The 12,799-nt window shown below is 49.1% G+C and overlaps 2 protein-coding genes across 2 annotated transcripts in view; one reads left to right on the top strand and one right to left on the bottom strand.

Moving 5' to 3' along the window:
- Positions 1-6,838: 6,838 nt before the first annotated feature.
- ERG28 (ergosterol biosynthesis 28 homolog) lies at positions 6,839-9,359 on the bottom strand. Its single transcript, XM_086613675.1, has 4 exons — positions 9,213-9,359; positions 8,920-9,010; positions 7,546-7,664; positions 6,839-7,366 (listed from the first exon to the last, which is right to left on the bottom strand). The coding sequence occupies exons 1-4, from the start codon at positions 9,343-9,345 to the stop codon at positions 7,287-7,289; spliced, it is 423 nt and encodes a 140-aa protein (XP_086469801.1). The 5' UTR covers positions 9,346-9,359; the 3' UTR covers positions 6,839-7,286.
- A 398-nt stretch (positions 9,360-9,757) lies between these two features.
- The window catches only part of TTLL5 (tubulin tyrosine ligase like 5), a 148,163-nt gene continuing 145,121 nt past the window's right edge, over positions 9,758-12,799 (top strand). The window contains 2 exon segments of the mRNA XM_086614127.1: positions 9,758-9,810; positions 10,413-10,582. Of these exon segments, the coding sequence (XP_086470253.1) occupies positions 10,500-10,582 (83 nt within the window). The 5' untranslated portion in view covers positions 9,758-9,810; positions 10,413-10,499.

Genomic DNA, 12,799 nt, shown 5'->3' on the forward strand with positions numbered 1-12,799 from the left:
TCTGTGCAGACCTTCCTGCATTGTTTCTTTGCATTACGAAATAAGCATCTTTGCTGATGTTCCATGGTTTGTTCTGACTCAGGAGTGAAGCGTTCAAGAACAGTCTTAGGCAACATTTCTTTGGAAATACTTTAAAGCTTGTGTGGGTTTTTAAGAAAGCAGCTATCATATAGAGTGCAGAGTTCCAAAATGGCAGGACTGTCTTTTCATTCAAATTGGGCTTTGCTAGGCCTCTTTGAAATCTACACATTTGATTAATGTGTGTTCAGGGCACTTGAGACTACTTTGTGCCACTTACATAGTGGTAGATAAATTCAATTTGTGCGTGTGTGTGCATGAGGAACCTATTCTTGATAGCAGAGAGTAGGGAGTAAAGTGGTTTTAGACTTTGTCCTGGTTTTTGAATTGTAATAAAATTAAAAACTTTTGTCTGGAGTGCTATGCTACCTGCAGGGCTGAGCACTGATGAGTGGATAATTTTGGATGACTAGTGACCTGCTTTAGGTGTACAGCCACAGCAAGGGATTTGTTTAAAATAGGACTGAAATTCTGCTGTGTGAAATTCTCAAACCATGTCCTGGATAAATCAGGACTCAATCAGGGCCAAGTACCTTTTTTTGCTAATTGTATGTTTGCCTGGATGCAAAGATGTGTCTGAATCTCAGTGGAATACCCAAAAGCATGTTGCTTTTTCCTCCCAAGGCCAGTGTGATTTAGAGGCTGGCTTAGGGCATTAGGGCAAGCATCCAACCTCAGTAGCTTATTCGAGTCCTTTGCAAACTGTAGCATGCTTAATCTTTAGTGTAATACTGCCAAAAAAACCCACAAACTGCTGGAATTTTGCATAGTAGGCACAAACTGTGTACCCTATCCCCTGCTTCCCAAACTTCCCTGCTCCCTTTCTGTGCTTACCATGTGGCAAGCAGCCTTTTCCTCCTACCCCAAAGCCATGGGCAGGCTGTCTGCATGCCCTTTTGCAGTGCTGTGACTCCCAGCTGTGAGAGCAGCCCTCTTTTCCCAAGGCGGTGGAGCCCTGCAGGCTGGCTGGCCTCCTCTGTTCCTGTAGCTCTACAGCAGGTGAGTGGTGTTCAGACCCCAGAGGTGCTTGGGGAGCCCGGTCAGGGCTGCCAGCATGCTTCCATGATGCGTTCTGGTGGAGTTTCTCATGACTAAATGCAGCTTTCCCCTTATTCCTGTCTCTGGCACTACTTCACGCACCCTTTGCACTTTCTGGCTTTCGCTTCCAGGCATCTCTTTGAAGCTTTCCTGATCTCATTCCTCTGCTTTGGGATATTGCTGCTGACCTCTGTAAAACCTTTGCACTTGCAGTTTGTTTAAGAGGCTACTTGAAATGAAACTGTTTTCTGATCTCTTGCTTCCATGCTGCCTGGACTTCTCTTGAACTGCACAGGGGAGATGAACCTCTTTCCCTGCACCTCTCACTCCTGCCTCAGATGTCAGTCTTGCCCCACAGTGAGTTAACTTAGAGCACAGGCTGTGGGAGACTCTGCATTTACCCTTAGAAGTCTGCATGCTGTCTTCTGAATCGGTAGCAACTGGGGTGTCTTACTGTAAGCAGAGTCAGAACTTGAAGAGAGGTATCTGAAATCCCTTGGGGGAAGGAGAAGTCTCAGGTCTAATCCTGACACACCCCAGAAAGGCTCAGCAGAGAAGCTCATCAAGGTCCACCCAGGAAGGCTGAACTGGAATTGTGAAAGTTTGGCTGTTTCATGCAGGCCAGGATGGGGTGATAACTGGGCAGCAGTGTCAGTTGTCCTTGCTTTTCCTCCGGGAAATGACTCTACAGCTCCCTCTGTCTTAAGGGAAGAAATTGTAGGAGGGTTCCAGTAATCAGACTAATAATCAGACTTCTATAGGATTTATGCAGAAAGAAAATTGTGTATGTTTGCCTCTTATTTCTTATGGCTCTTTAAGATATTAGTAATGAACTTTCAAGAAGGCCTTATCTGTAGCACTCTGTGGAATTATCCCAGCTGTAAGTCCAGGCTGGGGACAGGGAACAAGTGGGGCAGAGGGTGCCAGCCCTGAGTGGAGGGTGGGGATGAAAAGACTTGAAGATGAGCAGAACCAGCAATCTGTCTGGGAGTTGAAGAGGCCCTCAAACTTGCCAGAGTCAGGACAGAGAGGAGCTAGTTGCTGTCCTGAGCCTCATGAGGGTGCACAGGATGCTGCCCCGTGGCATGGAGGAGGAGGAGGTCTCCGTTCCTTCCCTTGCCCAGGGAACTGGCCCTGCAGCTTCACCTCTTTGAGGCTGATCTTGTGTCACAGTGAAATGCCTTCAGTGAGCTGGTTGTGAGGCTGATACCTGGGCCTGTCTGAGGACTACAGCAGGTAGCTTAAGGAAAGTGGGACCCTTGCTTTGCTCTGCTTCCCCAGTGCCCCTTGTCTGGGCAGCAGAAGGGTCTAGAGAAGGAGGAGGGAGCCAGGTGTGCTCTCTGAGGATGGTGATTCTTCTTTGGGGATTTCTGCACACTAGCAGGAAGCTGTGAATTAGCTGGCCTCTGGCCAGCTGGTCTCTCTGAAGCCTCAGCCTGGCCACCCAGGATCTTAACCATATTGTTTTTCTCTGACTTGCAGAAAGTGATGCCAGAAGCCCGCAATGATCCTGTAGTCCATGAGGAATCAAAGCTGTGAAATGAAGGGGTGGCAGAGCTGGGAGATGCAGCCCCCCTCATTCCCATCTTTGCTACTGTCGTGGGTTTGGTCGAATCCCACACACAGCCGGTCACTCCCCCTCCCCCACCCCCAGGAATGAGGGAGAGAATTAAGGAAGAAACGGGAAACCCGTGGGTTGAGATAAGAACAATTTAATACAGATGATTTAATACACAGTGTAGATGCTCACCACCCCCTCGTATGCGAAGCCCATCTCGTCCTGAAGCTGCAATCCTGGACGAACGCGAGGCCCCGAAATAGAGAGGGGCAGAGAGAGAGAGAGAGTACTCTGAGAGTGGAAGTACTGGGAGAGAGAGAAAAAGAAAGAAAAACAACAGAGCAAAAGCGCAAAAAAGCAAAAGCGGCAAAAGAGCCAAAGCGCAAAAGCCCTTCTCTCTGGCTGCCCCTCACTTTTATACTCGGCATGATGCTGCATGATATGGAATACTAATTGGCCAGTTTGGCCCTCAATCTTAAGTTCCACCACAAATCACAAGGGGAATCGTGTCCCCCTTGTCCCAACTATGCTCCCCCCTTATCCTGCCGTGCTTCTGCACTCCGGCACACTGAAAAGTCCTTGGAGTTTCACATCAACCACAAACATCAACTTGCTATCAGCATTCCTCTCAGAGCGAGCCTCTGAGTAAAACCAAAACACGGAGCTCTTCTAGCTGCTAAAAAAAAGAGCTAACCCGGTCCCAGCTAAAACCAGGACAGCTACCTACACTATCCTCCTGTTACATGCGGACCATGACATGGTGGGCAGCCTCAGGGCAGGAGCCCAGTGAACTGCTTGCGGAGAGTGTGAAAGAGCAAAACAAGAAGGGAGTTGTTCTCTTCAGTTACACCTCTGCATCTTGCTGTTTTGGAGACTTTGCTGCTTGGGGGGAAAAGTTGGGAAAACCCACTTCTTCCTCCCCATCCCACCATGTATGCTTGGAAAAGGAAAAGCACACATGCTGAGAAAAGCCATAGTTCCAGGCTAGCCCTGAGCACATGAGGGTGGCATCCTGCATGTGGCTGTGCCTCCTCTCATGGGCAAGCTGTGACATGAAATGCAGAAGCTGGACCATGTTTACCCTGTCAGCAGCCCCGGAAGAGCTTTCAGCTGGCTCTCAGGAAGAGGGATTGCTCTACCTTGGTGCTCACGATGCTCTGTGTTGCACAGGTGATGGTAGAAGCCTCAAAGTGCAAAGCAGTGCATATGCCACTGCTGGCTCTGGTTTTATTTACGTGGCTGTCCCAGATGAAGCACTCTTAGTCTGTAGATAAACCTCTGCTCAAAATTCACAGAGGTTGTCCTGATGTTCCTATGTATTAGGAGTAATTGAGAGATACCAATATGCCTCCTTCTACCTCGAGGCAAGGACTAGTTCTGCAGCTTGTGTTGAAGCTACAGCCTAAGCCCAGCTCATCACTGCAGCAGCAACAGGAGTGAGTCAAACCACAAGCTCCCTGGGATGAGGACTGTCTTCCTCCTTAATGTTAAAGTGCCTTTTGCATGTTTCAACACTACATGAAAACTTTTGTGAATGTTATATTGAGATAACCAGCCAAAGCTGTGTTGCTCATCACAGCCACAGAGAAGACTTTAAGTATGATGGGAATCTGGATTTGCTCCAGTGTAGAAGCTTCCCACTTTATAACAGAGAACAGGAGAAGACCTCTTACCAGCATTTGTGTTTTGTAGACATTGTCCGGCTGTATGCTGCTGTTTATCTTCTAAACAGAAAGAGAGACCTTTGTATCCCTTCTCCTTTCTTTCCAGCATCCTTCCACTGCTGGAAGTGTCCTTATACTCGTGCAGTTATGCATATGTAATTGGGGGGCAGGGGGCACACAAAAACCACAACCAGGTGGAATGGATAAAAATAGTTCTCTCTGATATACCATTTTTGATGAAACATTTTTTGGGTGAAATTTTACAGTCTTTTGACATATTAAAAAAAATCAAGTCCTATCTTTGATAGTTTGGGATTGAGGATGGGGACCTAAAATGGCTTTTCAATTGAAGTTTTTACATAAAATAAAAACATTTGAAGTTTACAATGAAACCTGGCACATTCATATTAAACGGTTGAAACAGTTTACATCTGACTCTTAAGAACCTGAAATGTTTTGCAGAATGAAAAAAATCATCTTTATGCTGAGTGCTGCTGTTGTGCTCTTTTCCTCCCTTGTTAGTTTTTCCTCTCTTTCTTCTGCACATGCATTATCTTCCTAGCTAGGAGATTCTGCTGTTTCCTTCCTACCTTCAGTCCTTCTGCCCATCTGCTTTGGGAATTATTTCACCTAGGTTTAAGCAACCTGCTTCTGTTTTCTCTGTCTTCTGTAGTTATAGCTCACTGCAAAGGTAACTCAGTCCTTGCTCACAGATGCATGCAGTTTGCTGTCACCAGTAGGCTGTGGAAGCAAGCACTGCAACAACTCTCTCCGTGTCTGTGATGTGAGCAGTCAGACCTGGAACTTTGTGGGAAGGAGTCAGGGAAAGGTGGGTTTGCTGTAAGGAGAGATCACAGAACGGCTTGGGTTGGAAAGGACCTTATAGATCAGCTAGTTCCAACCCCCTTGCCATGGGCAGGGACACCTTCCATTAGATCAGGTTGCTCAAAGCCTCATCCAACCTGGCCTTAAACATGTTATCACAGAGGTGCTACCACCATTGCTTATGGGCTTGGCCTTGGCCAGCAGTGAGCCTGTCTTGGAGCCAGCTGGCATTGGCTCTGTTGGACATAGGGTACAGTTATGGCAGAGAACATCCTCCTGCCAACAGCTCTGGCAGGTGCTAGCAGAGTGGATTTTACAATCTGTGGTTGGAAGTCGGTTCCTCACCTCCTGAAACCTAAACAACTCAAATCTGATTGCACCCATAGCCTACTGCCATGCTCATTGTTGTTGGATTTTTAAGTACGACTGAACGAGCTGAGCTTGGTATTGAATGGCTGCTGTTAATATGACATTTTCTTTCTTATTTTAGGTTTCAGGAAGTTTGGATGGAGTGTTTGATACATGCAATCGTTATGTTGTTAACAGAGGTGAGACACAGGCAGCCCTAGATGAGTTCTGTGTTCTTTTCATAACTCTTAATGCATGGATAACATAAAGGGCTGCAAAATACAAGATAAGGTGCATTTATAGATACAGAGGAAATGAGCCATATTGTCTGGCTTTTAATAGGAACCATTCAGTTTTGAAGAGCATGCACATTCTACTAGCTGTCCTCACTGGTGTGACAGCAACAAGAAAAGTAATTCTGCTGCTAGTCCACAAGAAAAGTAAAGTGTTTTCCAAACAAAGGAAATAAATACTTCTGTGTATCCATGGACGTACATCCTACTTAGAATAAAACACTTATGCAGTTAACTGCATGTGTGGTGGTCTCCATATAGGAGCTATTGGAGGCTAGATGAAGTTGACAGAAAAACCCACTCAGTTGTCAAATCTTTTGATCTTAGTCTAAGCAAAACAGGTTGTCAGTGAAGAGTGATCTGATTATTTGCTCCTTGTCTGACCTGAGGAAGGGCAGTGGAACGAAGAGTCCAGTGTTCAGGTGAGTCCTGGCCTCGAGTGAGAGCTACCTGGCAATGCCTCAGCATGGTGAGGACTGAGATAACGTACCCCATTTCTGGAAAGGAACCAGAAGCAAAAGTGACAATTATATCCGTGTACTTGACTGATGGGACTCAGCTGCCACTTGTAATATAAGCACATAACAAAACAGAAGTATTATGATAGCCTGACCCACTCCTGGAGGAAGAGGACTGTTTGGTTTAACAAGGCATTTTTCCAACTGTGTCTTTTTCTATGCAGCCTTTGTTTCAGTTATTTCTGCTTACCTTACACTGAGACTGGATCAACACAAGGTAATACAGAGCCAGGCCAGAAAACTTCTCCCAGATAAGGCCAATGGTATGAAAACCAGGTCAACGGAGACCTAAGGTGGTCCTGAAAGTTCTCTCAAGGTGACCCCATGGGTGGGAATTTCACTTCTGTAACTGAAGTCTATCCTTCCTACAAAAGGAGGGCATTGCCAGCAGTGAGTTTCTTAGCTAGTACATGTGTTTATGATTTATCCTGCAACATACAGTAGAAACTGCTGTTTGCTCTGAGGTTGTACGTCCTCTACCCGCTGCTGTGTATCAGAAAGACAGACACAGCACCCTGCAGTTTTCCATCATTTATTAGAAATGGTCCCTGAGGAACACACGCATGCAATTACACAGCAGTGCCAGGGGCAGCACGCATTCTCTCTTTCTGGTCCAAAGTGTTCAGTGGTCCTGGGTAGCTCTACACCTTCTCCCCACAGGTACACTTGGAGAGAAGTCCTTAGTGCACTGGGCATGCCTGAGACATTGCTGCTGTCCTTCAGGGAGGCAATCACCAGCTGCCCTCTGCAAGCTTTGACACAAACTCCTCTGGGACTTGCTCTTTGACATCAGTCAGTTGAAGTGTTGCCTGAACAAGAAAACATGCTTGGTAATGAAGAATGATTGACAGAGTCCAACATTGATCCACCAGTGGAACTGTGTCCTGGAGAAGTTGAGCCGAGCTTTAGTGAAGTTTGGCACTAAAGATAGGAGACAACACTGACCTACACAGAGCCCTCAGCTTCAGTTTTTCTTCTTGTTTTGTGACAGTGCTTCTACCTCCAGGTACTGCAGCCCAATCAACATCCCCAGGATGGAGAAACCTGTGATGGAGATAGAGCATGAGTTGTGTAGAAAATGCTGGACAGGAGATGAGGAGATGAGACATTCCTTCCCACCATCCTCCCTCTGCCCTTAGCTTATAGCCCCATAGAGAGTTTTTCTGGGGGGTGTCATAGCTCCAATGAGAGTTTGTCAGGGGACGATGTAGAATTCTACTTACTTGCTACCATGAGGGGTGCCATAACTCCAATTGTCAAGGCTGCAGTGTGGTAAATGTAGACCTCAGAGAGGAAGTGAACGAGGGCCAAAAAGAAGGTGAAGAGCGTGATGTAATAGAGGCTGTTGGAGAGCAGAAAGAAGCAGGTTATCATATAGCTCCTAGTATAGGCACGAGCATTGCTGAGTGGAAGAGGCAAACGTGCACGCTGCCCCGTTTGTCCTCACTGGGGCAGCACAGAGGTCACTTGGTCCTTTGCCTGGCAAGGCGCAAAAGCTCCCTGGGCAACAACTGAGAGGACAACGGAGCAGTGTGTTCAATGGTGCACTGAAAGTCACAGGCGTTATCTGGCCTGAAGGCAGGTGAAGAGAGGAGGGCGAGGATAGGCACCAGTGAAGCGAGAACCATGTGTGCACACAAAAAAGAGGGCGAGAACTGGATGAGACGAGAACTAGGGCGACAGGACTTGGCTGCTTCCAGGCTGCATCACCCAACACATGTTCCCAGCTGTGCTCTGCTACCCTCTAGGGGCCATAGCTGTGGAAAGGGAGCAGGTCGAAGAGATGCAAGACGGAAGAGTCCTTCTAAGAAACAACTGGCTTCATGGTAATTGGCATTGCCACCACCCCTTAAAAACAGATAATTCTACCACAGACAAGCCTAGGCAATCCCAGGACACACTGCCAGGTGAACAGTGACTTCTGCTGCAGGGCTGGGGGAGGTGGTGACAAAAGAGTGAGTTCTCGCAACCTCCAACACAGGCTTTGTCTAGCACAGACCCAGAGTCACCCTGCTTGGAAATCCCCCTCAGAAATACTTCTGTTGCCATAGGGAGAAACGGCCTGCCTCCCACCACAGCATCAGGCCGCACCTCAGGCCTTGTCCTCAGCCCCTGTCCTCAGCCCCAGCTAAGAGTGTATGGAAGACGGCAGCGGGTTAAGACCACTGCAAGGGGCCTCTCAACCTGCCGCAGTCTTTAGCTGAGCTATCATAGAAAAAGAAGTACGGAGCATCAGTCAGACCACAGTGTTGGCAACTGCTTAATGTCAACAGGGCAGCAATGCCAATAGAAGACGCTTTCCAAGATGGAGCTCAGAAATTTGTGGCATAGAAGTTCTCTCAGATCTACCAGTTTCTGCCTGAGCTAAGAAACCTAACTCAAACACGCAGGTTCTCCCCACAGAGGCAGAAGGGAGCAGCAGTTAACACAAATCCCACACTGCTATTTAAGCTTTTTCAGGGGAATGCTTCCAACCCTATAGAAAGTTCAGAAGAAGCTTTTGATTCCCCACCTCCGCCACGCTGCCCCCTAAGCTAGCTGCTCGGGTCGCAAATAGCGAGGAAACCGAAGGATTTCCCGGGTGCTCCTTTACATACGTTCTATTGCGGATGTCGATGGCGCAGAGACAGCGGATCACCGATGACAGCAGCGTCCAGACGCCGAAGGTCCGAGCCTGGAGCCCGTTCACTGTGCAAAGAAGGGGGGAGCACGTGGAGACCACCTACAGCCCCGCTTGCCACCCCCCCATCCCCGCCGGGGAGGCGCACACCGAAGCAGCGGGCGGCTCCGGGGCCCGAGAGCAGCCGCTGAGGGGGAGCCAGGAGGAGGGCCCAAGGCCCAGGGCTGGAAGGCGACCTCCAGGCCTCGCGGCGCCCGGCGCGGCCCTTACCGAGGCCGGGGCTGGCGGTGTACAGCTTCTCCGAGAGGAAGCCGTGGTCGCGGAAGCTCTGCAGGGTGTTCCCGGCGGCGATGACCGACACCATCACCAGCCAGCTGCGCAGCACGTTCAGGAACCGGCTCATCCTCCCGGCCGGCACGAAACCTGCCCGCAAGGACCGGGCCGCGGCCACCGCCCGGCGTCCCCCGTTACCGGCCGCGCTCTCCCAGCGGGGCCCCTCCCGCGCCCGGCCGCTCCCTCAGCGCGCGCCGCCGCCTAGCACTCCGATTGGCCGCGGGCACGCCGCCCCACCCGCGCACCACGCCGCCGTGTGGGTCTCCACCGCCAATCAAAACGCTCACCGCCCAGGAAGCGGTGCCGCCCCCTTTGGCCCCGCCCGCCAGGCGGGAGGAGGGGGAAGCAGCGGCGGTCGGGTGGGAACGGGCCGGGCTGTTGCGTCTGCGCATTGGGGCCGGCGGGGGCGCCTGCGCGGTGGGGACGGGACGGGGCGGGCCCGCTGCCCGTCGGTTGTTGTAGTAACGGGGAAGCGGCGGGAGGGGCCGGGAGTGTTCGGCCGCCGAGTTCGCCCGCCCCGACTATGCGGGAGCAGGTATGGCGAGCAGAGGGCTGGAGGAGCTGCTGTCGCGGCGCGAAGGGCAGCTGGCCGGTGGCCCCGGGGCGGGAGTTGCGGCCCCTCAGGCGCTCCTCGCCGCTCCCGCTTCTCTGGGGGCCGCCGCAGGCTGTCGGGCCCCGCCGCCGCGGGGTAGGCCGGGCCCCAGCCGTCTCTCCGGGTGCGGCCCGGCCGGAGGGCTGTTGCTGGGTCGGTGGAGGCGTTACAGAGTCCGGCTGAGCCTGGCAGTGCGGGAGTCTCGGCGCCGGGGGGAAGCCGGCGTTTCCCGCTGGTGCGGGCCTGGCCAGCGTGGTGCGGTTCTGCGGCCGGAGGCGGGGCGGGGCAGGGCAGGGCAGGGCAGGGCAGGGACGCGCTTCAGTGGTAAGCGCCTGAATAACTCTCACGGGTAGGTGTGGAATATTCTGCTGGGAGGTGATGCTTCGTCCTGCGCTCCCCGGGCTAGGAGGTGATTTACAGCCTGTAACAAGCTTGTTGATAGTCCTGTGAGAAATATATATTGACAGGAGGTGGGAGTTAAGTTACTTCAGTCCTCTTGCTGTCCTGGTCAGCTCCGCATTCATGCTTTTAATCCTTATTTGCAGGTAACTGCTCTTGCAAGATCCCTTGAATCTGCAGTAAGGAGTCTCAGAGGCTACTGAGACTGGGCTGTATGAAAACTCGCAGAGGAAATGCCCATTGGGATGGCTCGAGATCTGGAGGAAACCGGCTCATCCTCAGAGGAAGAGGAGGAGGAAGATGTAGACGGGCTGGAGTAAGTAGGAAAAAAACCTCTTAACTGTCTCTATTTCACTGTGCTTCCTACAGGATTTGTGCTAATCTGAAAAAACAGTTGCATTCCTTACCCTCCTCCTACCTGTAAAGCAGAAAGTGGTTGGTTTGGGCCTCAAGCCTGTTGAGGCAGGCTACCTATATTTGTAGCCTAGAAGACCGCTATATTCATCAGAGCTGGAGATGCAGCTCTTCCTTGGTTACTTGAAAATCTGTAGTTTCATTGATCTTTTCCTGACATGTTCCTAAGCTAGGAACTTTCTTGATGATAATTAAGAAAGTGAAGGAAATAAATATCCTTTCTTGTTGTTTGTTTAGGTTTTTGTTTAGTTTTTGCTTTGCTGCAGAGATGGAAATCTACTGTACAGTAGACTGATATACAATGTTTTATGTCCTTTTTTAAAAACTGTCTTGTGAGAACTTAACTCTTAGAGTTCTTACTACTTACTAGTGCGTGTTTGTTCCATCTCTGTTTAGTAACTTCTTTTATCTTTGCTTGTGAAGGAGTTGCTCCCTTATTCTTTCCCAGAGTGGAATCCCTTTTCTGTTTCAGCTGGACCTACTTTAATATGTTGTGTTTGTTTTCTTTTGGGTGGGTATTGTGACTTAGTGCCCAGCTGCAAACTGCAGTGACTTAAGGCATTTAGAGGAATGTTGCTTCCTACCAAGTAGTTGGCTTGGAGTTGCCAGACCCTCATGTATAGAAAGATTCAGAACTGCCTTCACCTAGAATGTAATGGTAAGTGTGTTTCTGCATCACGTGACCAAGGGTCATGCTAGGAATGAATGACTGTCACCTGGAGGATTGAGCCTTACTGCAAATCCTCAGGACAGGCTTAACATAAACTCCTCTCCTTTTGCCTCGGCTCATTTCCCACTTATGTAAGGCTCTGGCCTATAGTGTAAATTCTGGAAGCTTCTCAGGTCCCTTTCAGGGACCTGAAAGGGACCTGAGAAGCTCAGGGAAAGGGACCCTTTCAGAAGCTCAACTAATCTCAGTAGTTGATTTTTTTTTTTTTTTTTTTAAAAAATTGCTTTAGAGGTGATGGAAGCAGATGGGGTGCTGTGAAGTAAATTTGTCTGGATGATAATGGTAATAACTTGGTTAAGAGGACTAAGGTTACACTTATGAGTATTTACTTGTCCTAGCATCGGAATGTCCTAGCATCTATCTCTGTTCCTGTGTTCTAAGCGCAGAAAGCGTTTTGCCTTGTGTAGTTTCTCCAAACCTTTGTCAGACAATGATCTTACACATAAGCATTTGCCTGTACAATGTACGTCTCTGCCAGTCTGTATATTTCTTCTTGTCTGTGTAGATAGAGATGTCTCTCCAACCCCTCAGTATCTGTTTTCTGTTAACTTTTTCATGGTTCCATCTCCTTGCACGGTGAGTAATAGGCAGTCTGAGTTTTATTTGTTTAGGGAGGCTGGCAGGTTTTCTTTCTGTGAACTTAGGATTTTATATGACTTATCTTAATTTTTTTTTTATGTGTCCTTAATTCCTCTGAGATGATAGTTCCCAATGTAGCCTTGTTGTTTTGGACCAAACTGATCACTGTATTTTGGAACCTGTAGCTTGAGTGGCTGGCTGGGGACATCGTTGTTGAATTCTGGGCTTGCATTCTACTGCATCTTGCAGAAATTAAAAAGGAAGAACACACAAATTTATCTGTTGTGTTGAGCGAAGTCAGTTCTAGTCTCTCAAACTCTGCATGAGTGCCTTTTGGTGCACTTTAGAGCCCAGGATTACAACCAGGCAGCATGCACTGATTTGCAGTTCTTAAATTGGAGACTGGAACCTGCATTGTAAGGTCTGGTTGTGTGGATACCGGCAATTATGGTTTATCCTGAATTATAGATCTTGTTTTCAGGCTATCAATCCAGAGAACTGTAGCTGTGAAAATTCATGGAGTTTCTCCCAAATTACACTCAGTAAAATAAATACAAATTAAACAGAACTCTGACTTAGACTGACAAGACCAACCTAGAGGATGATCTGCAAGATTCCCTTTATAGCTGAGGAGTACCAAGGATACCTAGCACGTGTGTGTGAGTCAGCACAGGCAGGGCACAGGAACAACCACAAAACCATGGCTGAAATGCAAAGAGTAAATCTATTTTTGTTACCTCACCAACCGAGGGATCTCCAAAGCAGTGCCAAGACAGAGACACAGGCACTGTGGAGCTCAGTCTGTGCTAG

The sequence above is a fragment of the Tauraco erythrolophus genome, chromosome 6 (genome assembly GCF_009769465.1).
Source record: "Tauraco erythrolophus isolate bTauEry1 chromosome 6, bTauEry1.pri, whole genome shotgun sequence".
NCBI classification, from domain to species: domain Eukaryota; kingdom Metazoa; phylum Chordata; class Aves; order Musophagiformes; family Musophagidae; genus Tauraco; species Tauraco erythrolophus.